Source organism: Lissotriton vulgaris, chromosome 1_1 (genome assembly GCF_964263255.1).
Source record: "Lissotriton vulgaris chromosome 1_1, aLisVul1.2, whole genome shotgun sequence".
Lineage (NCBI taxonomy): Eukaryota > Metazoa > Chordata > Amphibia > Caudata > Salamandridae > Lissotriton > Lissotriton vulgaris.
The window spans coordinates 1,080,006,483-1,080,019,412 of NC_141685.1; the positions used below are offsets into that span (position 1 = coordinate 1,080,006,483).

A 12,930-nucleotide genomic window follows, 5' to 3' on the forward strand; every position below is an offset into this window, starting at 1 on the left:
GTAACAGTCTGATGTCCACAATGTTCCCAGAAAAGTGGCAACATAAGTTGTCTCGCATAGACATCAAAAGCTTCGCTTTTGCTTTCGTCTAGGCGAGACCTAAAAAAATGTACATGTAGGAAAGTAGAACACTTATCAGCACAACGGGTCGGAGCCACACGGATAAACCCAATGTATTATGCTTTTGGCATACAATCAACGTATAAAGTTGCAATGCTGGCCAGTATACTGAATCACAGGTGGTCCACACACTATCACTGCCATAGACACACACACTGCGGTGCTGCAGGTATCAGCCAGTCCATACGAAATACTCTTATACGCACAAAGTACCCTAATGCAGTGCATCTGGTACCCGGTAGCTAAATCGTTCACAATCTGCAGACTCCGTGGCCCAACCCTCCTTTCACCCTCTAGTTTGAGGAATCGTCCTATACCCTCAGATGGAAGATCACGAATCCCGTCTCCTGGACCTTGGGCAGCCCGCGGCCAAAGTCACTCAGGAGGAGGGCCAGTCAGACAGCAGTTCAGCAGGACCACATGGGGTAGAATGAGACACCACTACTGGTACACCGTGAATCAGACACCACACGTAATGATCATTCAGTCGGCGTGTCACACGAAAGAGATGAGGAACAATTGACAAAACGGGCCACACAGGTTCCCGTAACCAATGAATCCGCTCACCTTCAACTAGGAGCTTAGGAGTGTCAGGGTCCCTTCAGTACAGGAACCACATGTCTTAGATGTGGGTAAGATTTCTGGGGCTCAGTGCTAGTCAATCCAGTCAGGAGACACAAGTCTTAGTTCCATGCTCACACCACCCTACTAGATGGGATCCAGTAGCCTATGTTGGCACGAGAGGGCACCACTCTCCAGATGTCACAGGTAGATGGTGTAGGTCCCTCTCTGGAGGTCTTTGAAGCCTGAGATCTCCGGGAGAACAGAAGGCCCACGGTCAGGCCCTTGGCGAGCACACTTCAGGGCACCACAATTCAGCAGGTCCTTGCCCCAGGCCATGCACTATTTGGACAGTTATCCTACATGTGCATAACAGAGTCCTCTGGCAATGTGCACCATGCAGTCCGGGTTCTTTGGTCCCACAAGTGTATCTCACCTTTTGCTGAAGGATCAATCACAGCATTTGTATAGCGCGCTACTCACCCGGAAGTGTCTCAAGGCGCTTGGGGGAAAAGGGGTCCGCTACTGCTCGAACAGCCAGGTCTTGAGTTGTCTCCTGAAGGAGAGGTGGTCCTGGGTCAGCCGGAGGTGGATGAGGAGGGAGTTCCATGTCTTGGTCGCCAGGTAGGAGAAGGATCTGCCTCCGGCGGTGGCTCTTCGGATGCGTGGTACGGTTGCGAGGGCAAGGCTGGTAGATCGTAGCTGGCGGGTGGGTGTGTAGAAGGTCAGGCAGTCGTTGAGGTACTTGGGGCCCAGGTCGTGGAGAGACTTGTGTGCGTGGGTGAGGAGCCTGATGGTGATACTTTTGTCAACGGGGAGCCAGTGCAGGTCCCTCAGGTGGCCGGAGGATGGCACCATGTAGTTATACTGCTGTGTTTCTTTGAAGTTTGGGGTAGTTCAAGGGATCTCCCTTTGAACTACAGAGGTCTCCCCTAAACTGTAGGCCTGTCTGCCATGGAATGCAGATCTTAATCTTTAGTGGGGCCATGATCCGGCCCCTAGAAGTGAAGTGTCAAAGGCTCTCTCTCTCCAATCTATCTGATTTGGCCCTCAAATGACAGAGGTCTGATGTGCCCATGGATGTCCTCGGTTTATGGCTGTTGCTTGGGGAATGCACAAATATGTAAGCGCCTCTTCCTAACCTGCGGAGAGAGTTAGCAAATACTAGGAAGAAAAAGAGAAAGGTTTTGGGGTAAATTACCCTAAGAAGGGCCACGACCAACACCGCCCACGGGTATAAATGTGCATTAACCGTCAGTGTTGCTGTGGGAAACCAAAAGCAGCCCTGGCAAGAATGTTCAAACCAGGCTAGCTCCCTTCGTCTCTACATACTACATCTCTCCTTCTATCCACCCGCTCGCTCTCATTGCTTTGTCTCTAATCTCCTCCCTGCGCTCTCCCTTTTTTAAATCATCCCTGTGCCTGCTGCAATTTACCTCGGGGTGATAAGGAAAGTGATAGAGGCCCCAGGGCACCCTAGGCTTTCAAACCAGGCCTCCAAGAACCTTTCAATCAAAGCATTTATATAGCACGCTACTCACCCGGAGGGTCTCAAGGCGCTTGGGAAGGGGGGGTCCGCTACTGCTCGAACAGCCAGGTCTTGAGCTGCTTCCTGAAGGTGAGGTGGTCTTGGGTCAGGCGGAGGTGGGTGGGGAGGGAGTTCCATGTCTTGGCGGCCAGGTAGGAGAAGGACCTTCCTCCTGCGGTGGCTCTGCGGATGCGGGGGACGGCGGCGAGGGCGTGGTTGGTCGCTCGAAGCTGGCGTGTGGGAGTGTAGAAGTTGAGGCGGTCGTTGAGGTATCTTGGGCCTTGGTTGTGTAGGGCTTTGTGTGCGTGGGTGAGGAGTCGGAACGTGATGCTCTTGTTGACCGGGAGCCAGTGCAGGTCTCTCAGGTGTCCGGAGATGTGGCTGTGTCGAGGGATGTCCAGGATGATTCTTGCTGAGGCGTTCTGGATCCGCTGAAGTCTCTTCTGGAGTTTAGCAGTGGTTCCGGCGTAGAGGGAGTTGCCGTAGTACAGTCGGCTGGTGACGAGGGCCTGGGTGACAGTCTTCCTGGTCTCGGTGGGGATCCATCGGAAGATCTTCCGTAGCATGCGCAGGATGTTGAAGCATGACGAGGAGACGACGTTGACTTGTCTGGTCATGGAGAGGGAGGAGTCCAGGATGAAGCCCAGGTTGCGTGAGAGGTCTGTTGGTTTGGGTGCGCTGCCCAGGGCGGGGGGCCCACCAGGAGTCGTCCCAGGTGGAGGGTGAGGATGCCAAGATGAGGACTTCCGTCTTAGCAGAGTTCAGTTGCAGGTGGCTGTTCTTCATCCATTCAGCTACCTCTTTCATCCCTTCGTGTAGGTTGGCTCTGGCGGTGGCGGGGTCGTTGGTGAGGGTGAGGATCAGCTGGGTGTCGTCGGCATAGGAGATGATGTTGAGGTTGTGTTGGCGTGCGATGGCTGCCAGGGGGCTCATGTAGACATTGAAGAGGGTGGGGCTGAGCGAGGAGCCTTGAGGAACGCCGCAGATGACTTCGGTGGCTTCTGATCTAAACGGGGGGAGGCGGACTCTGTGTCCTTCCGGCGAGGAAGGAGATGATCCAATCTAGTGCCTTCTCTTGGATTCCGACGTTGCAGAGGCGCTGCACTAGGGTGCGGTGGCAGACAGTGTCGAATGCCGCAGAGAGGTCCAGGAGGATGAGGGCCGCTGTTTCCCCGTTGTCGAGCAGGGCTCGGATGTCATCAGTGGCTGCGATGAGGGCGGTCTCGGTGCTGTGGTTGGCCCGGAAGCCAGACTGCGAGCGGTCGAGGGAACCATTAGTCTCGAGGAAGGCAGCCAGCTGCTTGTTGACGGTCTTCGATGACTTTGGCCGGAAACGGGAGGAGTGAGATGGGGCGGTAATTTTTGAGTTTGGTGGGGTCCGCTGATGGTTTTTTCAGTAGAGCGCCGAGTTCGGCGTGCTTCCAACTCTCCGGGAAGGTAGCGGTGTCGAAGGAGGTGTTGATGATGTCTCGCAGGTGGGGTGCGATGACGGATTCGGCCTTGTTGAAGACGTGGTGAGGGCAGGGGTCGGTTGGGGATGCGGAGTGGATGGAGTTCATTGTGCGTAGGGTTTCTTCGGTGTTGATCGGGGTCCAGGCGCGGAGGGTGGTGGTGGGGGGTGCAGGTGCTGTCGTGGGGTGCGTCGGCTGTGTGCTGAAGCTGTTGTGAATGTCAGTAGAGCGCCGAGTTCGGCGTGCTTCCAACTCTCCGGGAAGGTAGCGGTGTCGAAGGAGGTGTTGATGATGTCTCGCAGGTGGGTTGCGATGACGGATTCGGCCTTGAAGACGTGGTGAGGGCAGGGGTCGGTTGGGGATCCGGAGTGGATGGAGTTCATTGTGCGTAGGGTTTCTTCGGTGTTGATCGGGGTCCAGGCGCGGAGGGTGGTGGTGGGGGGTGCAGGTGCTGTCGTGGGGTGCGTCGGCTGTGTGCTGAAGCTGTTGTGAATGTCCGCGATCTTGTTGTGGAAGTAGGAGGCAAGGGAGTTGCAGAGGTCTTGTGATGGGGTGAAGTTGTTTCCGGCGCTGGGGTTGGAGAGCTCTTTGACGATGTTGAAGAGTTCCTTGCTGTTGTGGGCGTTGTTGTCCAGTCGTTCCTTGAATGCGCTTTTCTTGGTGGTGTGGATCAGTTGGTGGTGTTTTCGAGTGGCGAGCTGGAGGGTGGTCATGTTGTCTGGTGTTGGGTCTCTGCGCCAGGCTCTCTCGAGGGCTCGGCAGTTCTTCTTGGAGATCTTGAGTTAGTCGGTGAACCATGGTGCTTCCTTACTGCCAGGTCTGCTGGGCGGGGTCCTCAGTGGGGTGAGGTAGTCTGCGCAGTTGCTGATCCACTTCGTGAGGTTGTTGGCGGCCTGGCTGGGGTTCGCTGAGCTGGCCCTTTGCCCACTGAGAAAAGGCCCAGTGGAATAAAAGGCCTGTCTGGCCCTGGTAAACTTGCACCCCTAGAACCCTCAAGTTCAACTAGTAGGTTCCAGCACTGGCCAGTTTTCCTACACATAGCTGGAATCTCTGTATCTTATCACTATACACAAACCTAAAAGTCCTGTACTGGCCCAGAGAAACACATCATAAATCCAAGCATCATTTTTTGTGGAAAAAAACAGTAGCTTTCAACGTTTAGTGTGATAAAGCATATTGTGTGTTTACCGTACCTATCAATACAGACTTTAATACACACAGAGATAAAAACTCCTACGCCACAAAAATCATAATTTACAGTGCATTTTAACTTAATCAGCACATTACTTGAGCTTCCAGGGAGGGATATGCATGTGAGGTTCCAACAGATCTTCAACTTGCAGAATGTTATGTTACCTTCGTTTGTCCCACCACACTGCTTCATATCCTTTGGTCTGTAGTGCAGCCATGATAACGTTCACATCATAGTTCCCATTTCCCAGCATGCTCTTCTTATGCGGTGTCACCATAGTGTTAGGAGAGAGCCTGCATGGAGGAGCATAGTTTTAGTGCAGGGGAAACAAGCACTTCCGTAAAAAACAAAGCGTTAGTGAAAATACAATGGTTTAGAAACATTTAACCTCCCCCAGGGAAAAAAAAAAATACATTTGTGCTACTAACACCATGAATTGCTTTGGTGTCTCCAAACGTTTGTCCCAAGCTCACTGTAAAAGGGGACTCTAGTCACACCCCTTCGAAGAAGTCCCAATAAGAATTAAAGTGCCTATGGACACTTTTGTTCCTATACACAAGTAATGTGGGTTTGGCAATTCTAACTTGATTCTTGGGGGCACGCAAAGATAAATTTGCATTTGATGGGTCCCCTTCTACAACAGCACGCATAAGCTAAACAAGAACGGAATACGAACAGAGGAGTTAAGAGTTGTTAGACATAAATTGCTGCTGATAATACAGTTTTTCTTTTTTAAACAATTACATGGATTACTATGAAACCATACTGTGAATGATAAAAGTTAATTCCAATACATTGAACGTTGTTCTGTCCATCTGGGATCTCAGTTAATGCGATCAAAGATTACTATTGTCTTTACAGTTGCAGCAAAGCACTATGTGTATGCTTGTATAGATGTGGAAAACACCATTGAAGAAAATACATATGGAAATAAACTGTTCCAACACATTAGTGTTGGAAAACTTTAAGCTGTCGAAAACGCACCTCCTTGGAAATTATCAAAAAAGTCAAGTAATGCTAATGTTAATTTAAGATTGTAAAACATGCTGATTTCAGGACAGGATTCCACAGACGCCACTACTCAACAAGCCTGGAAGACTGAATACTGAAGACCAAAGCAACCAGTCCAGCTATACCGAGGTACAACATTGCTCCTGAACTATGGAGGTTCTTGGAGTCCTTAATAATATGGGTGGAAATAAAACATTAAATACAGGCTAAGGACTAGATCAGCTAGCCATGACCCCATAACCCCACAGCAGCAAGTAGACTACAGATCCAAAACAGGAAATCTAAAATGCTATGTCCTTCCAAGCCTCACCCTCAAAGAGTGAATTGAAGAGCACGTTTTACGGTGTAAAAATAATGGTTCACTCAAGAGAATTTCTTAAATTATCTAGTTAATATCTTCTTTCACACATAATGACCAAGGGCATATTTCATTCTGTTTCATAGTTTCAGCAAATTCATTTAAAATTTTTAGTTCCACCAAGTATCAGTCCAACAGAAAACGTAGGACTAGGATGGGACTTTTGTGGTGTGCTGAACGTCCAATGCCTAACCAGAAGTAACCACTGTGCATGATAGGTCAAAGACCCAAAATAAAGTGTAGGACCAGGGGTGCAGCTTTGAGAGCCCACTAGTGTGACGGTTTAGTAGTTCCCAGATTTGGCTGCTGTGTGGATCCCTGCTGACCTCAGTCAGGACGGAAAAGGAAGGTATAAAGTGGGACCAAAGGGCCTTTTATTTCCAAGTAATAGATGAGCTTCAACTCAAATAGAGAAGCAAGCACAACTAGGTAATTTGTTAAATTCCTGCTACATAGTCAGCTAACTATTTTGAGCATACACAATTGAAAGTAAGAATTTAAGCTAATATCAACACTTACAATCAAAGATGCCTTTTGATAGAAAGATAAAAACGTCACTGAAGATCATTGATGGGAACTTGGACAAGGGACAACAATGCTCAACCAAGTTTGTTGCAGCTGCACCACAACAGTTTCCAGAATGCTAAAGAAATATGCCCAACGCATCCTTTTACCCAAGAGCATACAAATCTTGTTCTGCAAGAGCAAAGTTTCATGTTTTTTTCCTTCACACTGGAGTAAAACTTCACACTAGTGTTAGTCTATGGTGAAACGGATGTATCTTGTTTGTTAGTGCAGCAAACCCATCTTGTGACGGTAACTGAAAAAAAAAACCACAAGTTTGCACACTGTGGTTTTACAGAATGGATATCATTCATAGATTCACAAGCTTGAATCTTCCCAGTCATCATGATGGGAATCCCACAGTAATCACAACAAGCAAATGCTATGAATAAACTTTAACCGCTGTTGTAAAAGCAATTGACACTGCTAACCAATTAACGTTCTTTTAATAGAACCAAAATTCAGCCAACCAGAGACCATATCTCTGAAGCACTCTTCCCCCTCTGGACCACCATACAAGCATGAGTGTTAAATGGAACACACATACATACATGTATATGGTATTAGAGTGGTGAACCGTGAGGGGAGGTGGGAGGGTTGCATTTGAATCCATGAACAATATCTAAACTGGAAAACCACAAAGTACAGTTAAGCAACTTGTTTTTTCTCCAATGCTGAATGTTTTATAGATTCACATGCTTGAATCAGAGTAGTCAACAGTACCAAAGGAAAATAACATTTGCGATGCAATAGGTCTCGCATTTATGAGAGTTTAAGCTGATGGAGCAAGGATTCGCACGTTACGAGACTTGCTTGAATGCAAGAAACTCGCCTAATTACTAATGTTAATAATCAACCTGTTCCGTTATTAATATCGCACTTTCACACTACACGCGGGTGTCCCAGAGACGCTTGCTTATGTGTTTTCTAATCCTAACAAAGCTTGCATACTGACTGATTGCTGCTTTGCAGGATTCTAGTCTGCGCATGCGTCGGTTATACTCATGTGATGTGACGCACTCGCAGTTCTGGAGGGAACATGTTGCACATGCGCATTATTGCCAATATGGCCGCTTTGTTTTTAACACGCTCTCTGCTTGCTACCGCTGCTCTGGCTCAGCTATTTATTTCTGCTTAACTCCTAGCGCTATAGATATTATAAAGTAAGGGGTGTAGTGAAGCTATTCATGGTATACAGTGTATTCATTTTTTCTGTGTTTCTAATTTGTTTTCGCGTACTTTTCATGTACCGCACATTTGTGGACCTGGGAGTGGGGAGACTCTCCACCTTAGAAGTCTGAGTGGAACTGACGACGTGACAAGAGAACCAAGTCTTGCATCAGTGGAACTCAGCCAGCTGGCTGCCGAAGCGGAGATGCTCCTGGGAACCTGCACTCTGACCCAGCGAGAAGAAGCTAAACTACACCTGAAAATGATACATATTTGTTAGTCCACTGTGTGTCCTATTGTTCTTTTACTCGTATGCCATGGGAACTGGAATGTAAGGGGTGGGTACGAAAAATAAATATTAATTGTGGGAACACCAAATTCTAGGAGGTGACAATGACCTAACCACCTCTCTTGTCCAATCCAAAGTTGGGGATCCTGTCATTTGCAACATTTATGGGTGGTCCACTGACCCGAAAACAGTATAACTAGTCTAGTTTTAGCTAGAGAAATTGTCCGACTTGTCCGAATAGCTGACCTGTCACCGACCCTACGAACTCTATAGGTGATTTATACAGAGAGCTGCGGAGCACTCTGTCCGAAATTTTCCACAAACTCACTGGGGTGGGACAATCTTAAGTGCTGGCGAAGCACTTTGCTGGGAGATTCGAAAAACCCAATCGGGGTTAATGGCGGATTCCGTGCAGAGAGGGAGTAGCACAGGCGTTGCATCGGAAGCTGCAGGTGTTGGTCGTACCCTTTGATGAGCCCAGTCCTGATCCAAATCCTGAGGGGTATCCTGTCCTGACTGTCCATGAGCTGTACCTGCTCGCCTACTGGCATCCTAAGTCCTTGAGGGTCCTTCTCCTCGTTTTTCCCAAACTGACCCGTGGCCAGGGTTAGTCCTCATTTCCGTCCTAGGTAAAAATATATCCGTGGGTGTTGGTCTATCTATACTCTTCTCTTCTTTGATTCCTCTTTAATAAAGCAATCTTGCTGATGTTCTTTTTCCTGTCTGCATATAAAGTTGATTTCATGCAAAGCGTTTACTAGTATGTTCCATATGTTTCCCCCCTTTAGAGAATAAGCACTTGTTGAAAATAGAAACTCTTAGGAGTGACATTGTCCCTTAGACCTATAGCATATTAGAGATCACCTGGATTAGTATGTTCCCTTTCTTTACCCGCCTTTAGTATCACTGAGAAATCTATAGTACATAATAGCATGTTCCCCATTTCCTAACTTTAAATTCTTGAAAGTCTCAAATGCTACTTATTCTGATACATAGTTATACCTTGCTTTTTAATTTTCATCATGGACAGTCTGATTTGTGTAAACCTTAGTCTCATGGCATATAAAAAATAATTTTTGATGAGATAAACTTTTGAAAACTTCCTGTGTTTGTGGTTATTGAAAATATACATTTTTATTCTAATGTATAAGGTATCTTGTTTAGAATTATCTGCTTACCCCTGCTAGCTCCTGATCTATCGTGATCAGAGGTACCTGTGATAGGGATTGGTAAGTCGGGTACATGAAATATATATAGACAAGGAGAAACTCAATTGCTGAATGCCAGCGTGTAGGTTACCGGATTCGTACAAAATTATATTTAGTAAACACGTCATGGGCCCAAGATTGTACGTTTGGTAAAATAAAGAGTCGGGTGACCTGCGCGCGCTATCAAAGCCATCATCATTTACAATGGCAATAGCGCAAACTCTTGTAAATGCAAGACCTATTCCACTTCAAAGAAGCAGCCGCAATCATCCGGGGCTGCTTAAAAGTGAAAGCACGCATGGCAAGGAATGCACTTTGTGCCTGCAGTAGGAGAAACCCATAATTTTAATTTTTTTTTTAAAGTGTGCTTACAGACTAAATAAGACATACTGTGTTGCATCCGAAGTAAAAGGGCCAGTCACCATACGAGGTTACAAATGCAGACAAGGCAGTACCAAGGAGGGACTAACATGCCTAATAACGACTCGCAAGCCAGCATTTACGAAGGACAATGACACAAGCCAATGACAAATATGGGCGGAGAGTGGGCGGGGCTTCAAAGCTATACTCCAATACTGCATGTCTCGCAACAGCCTTTGCGTTGCTGAGGCTCGACCTAAAAACAGAGGTGGGTTAGGCAACACCACTCATGTATAGAAAGCTATGACCAAAGATTTTTTTAAAGATAAACATATCAAGATAGCGACCATAACTAACTGCATGTGAACATTGCAAAAGCTAAGGTGTATGCAATTAAACCTTTTTTTTTTTTAAACGAACAATATTAATAAGAATTTTAAAAAAGTTTTGTACCTTACTGAAAAAGCTATTGTGATGCTGCCTGCACAACACTGGCAACCGCCTTTCTCAAGGAGTCCAAATAATAATCCTTGGTATAAGTAGCCACATTCACCCAGGTTGCCACTCTGCAAATGTCCAGAAGCAACGCTCCAACAAACAGGACCATGGGCACAGCCACCATTCACATAGAATGTGCCGTAACCTTCATTGACAGGGGCCTTCCTGCTTTGTCGTGGCAAAAGGAGATCACCGCAGACACACAACAAGCTATACTGCACCTTGATAAAGCGTATTGCTTTGTGGGTGGAGCAAAAGAGGAGGAGCTGGTCTGATTGCCTGAACGTCTTTGTCCGGTCAATATAGAATTTGAAGCAACGTTTCACATCTAGAGAATGGAGAGCTCTTTCCGCTGTAGATGAAAGGTTTTTAAAACATATTGACAGCACAATTGGTTCATTCAAGTGAAACCAAGTTGGGACCTTTGGAATGAATTTAGGATTAGTTCTTAATATCACTCAGTCATCTTTGAACTGCAAGAAGGTTTCTGTTAAAGCTTGAATTTCACTGACTTCTTGCTGATGCGAGGGCCAAAAAAAGGGCAGTTTCCCACGATTCATATTTTATACCCACCTTATGGATAGGAATAAATGGGCATTTCATGAGCTGCGATAGTGATGTAGCAAGGTTTTGTGGAAAAAGGAACTTGCTCGGATGCGATCCTCTCGCTAACTTACTAACTAGTTATTAAATCATGTTTCATGAAGAACTAATACGCACCACATTGAACACGGAGGTTGGTGAAGCTTGCTTATGTGTATACTAATGCGGATAAGAATGGAGACGGACTAACAATGCTTTAAACGGGGAAACTGTTTTACGCATGCGTCAACTGCATCTACGTAGTATGAGGTACTAACGCTTGGAGGGAAATTCTGGCGCATGAGCAGAAGATACTAAAATGGAGTCTTGAAGACTCCCGTGCATGGCATCCGCTTGTTTGATCTAAAGCGAGTGGTTTTTACTAATGCGGGGAAAGAAATAAACTGAATTAATTAGAGTAGAGGTGGGTGGGATATAGTGCAACCATTTTCTTTGTGAAAGTAACATCTGTCTTTTGACGTCATCACTAGTGTGTATTTGGGTCTCCCTCGTATAACTGGATTGAACTAAATGGTGCAATGCCTGCGCATGCTCACTGAGGGTAGCCATGAAGGTCATGACTGAGCAGTTTAGAGGAAGCGAAGATTTGAGTGTAACAAGGGTGAGAACAGAAGAAGCCTCGTATTCATAACATTAAAAAAATTGATGCAAAGTAAAGATGTATGAGAAATAAAAATGATGAATAAAAATTAAGGGGATGGGTTTGCGAACAACAGTCGGACTGATTTTAGTGACATGCAAGCATGGTGTGATGGAGCTTCCCCCTTGCCTGACCAATCAGATGTCGTATTTTTACGATATTTAAACATTAATGGGTGGAACACGAAGAACGAAAAGAATAATTAAGATACCCTTAGTTAGTTAGTGAGAGCTAACGGAACTGAATGCGGAGAGCGATTTAGGATGCTGTTACCGGGAGAGATGCTGAAGAAGAACCGAATGCAGAACTTTCTATCCTAAGTACTTGGGGTTAGATCAGAAGATCGCAGAAGAACTCCTGTCCTGAAGTCTCGGTCTCCTGTCCTATCCCGGGGACCCTCACCAGCCAGTTGGCGGGGCGGGGTGGGGGGGGGGGGGGGGGGTTCCACCATTCTTGGTAATTATATTTTTTGTGTTATTATGAGGTCCTTTTCTCTCTGTCCTCTCACTTTTTGATCATTGATTTTTGTATGGAGTATATGCTTGGTGTTTTATGAATCAAAATTTTCTCTCCTATGAGTGACAGTGACTACACTGTATTTTGGAATGGTTCACATGTATTAATTTTAGATAAAGATTTGAAACTTTCGAGTCTGTGGTTATTTACATTGAATAAAGATAGTATATTTTATGTCATTTACACCATCAACTACTTCAACTAATGGTCCATCGACCAGAGGAAAGAACTTTTTGATCAGTGAAAGGTTAGTCTTATTAAATACCTAATCTGGAGCACTGTGGAAAAATCATAAAACTGAAATACGACCCCCCTTCCAGCGGTTTTCCTTACCATTTGTGAAGGTTTATGGGCCCAGGTAAGTATATGGTAGTGGAGTATCTGTTGTTGGTGAAACGCTGGATCAATAGGACCATATTTAACTGCCAGGATAACAGAGGAGGTTTTTATTGGAGGAACAAAACCATGTATAATACTTTCATAAATTCCTTAATTCGTCTAGTCGACCACAAAAGAGGCTTCAAATTTCCTGCTCTGAAATCTCGAAATTGCTGCTAAATGCACCTTTATTGAAGAACGTACCAGGCTTTACTGCGCCAAGTGAAGAAAGTAAGGCAGCAATTGTTCCAGAGAAGATTGAAATAGGTCGATTTTTATTGATACACTAGAATCTTTTCCATTTTGCAATGCAAGATTTGTGGTAATAGAGCGTGACTGCTCGAGAACAGATTTACATTCAAGTGGGATATTCAACAATTCTAACTCATTGTCGTGAGGAGCTATACTGATAATTTGAGCGACTTTATTTGAAGATGTAAGATCTGACCGCTTTTCACTGGAATTGAGATTCTCCAGCGGTCT

General features: G+C 46.0%; 1 protein-coding gene across 2 annotated transcripts in view; it reads right to left on the reverse strand.

Annotated features, from left to right (window-relative positions):
* JOSD1 (Josephin domain containing 1) overlaps positions 1-12,930 on the reverse strand; it is a 106,959-nt gene that overhangs the window by 40,131 nt on the left and 53,898 nt on the right. For both annotated transcript variants that reach the window (XM_086963366.1, XM_086963361.1), the window contains one exon: positions 5,017-5,145. In XM_086963366.1, the coding sequence (XP_086819492.1) occupies positions 5,017-5,145 (129 nt within the window). The remainder of the gene's footprint in view (positions 1-5,016; positions 5,146-12,930) is intronic.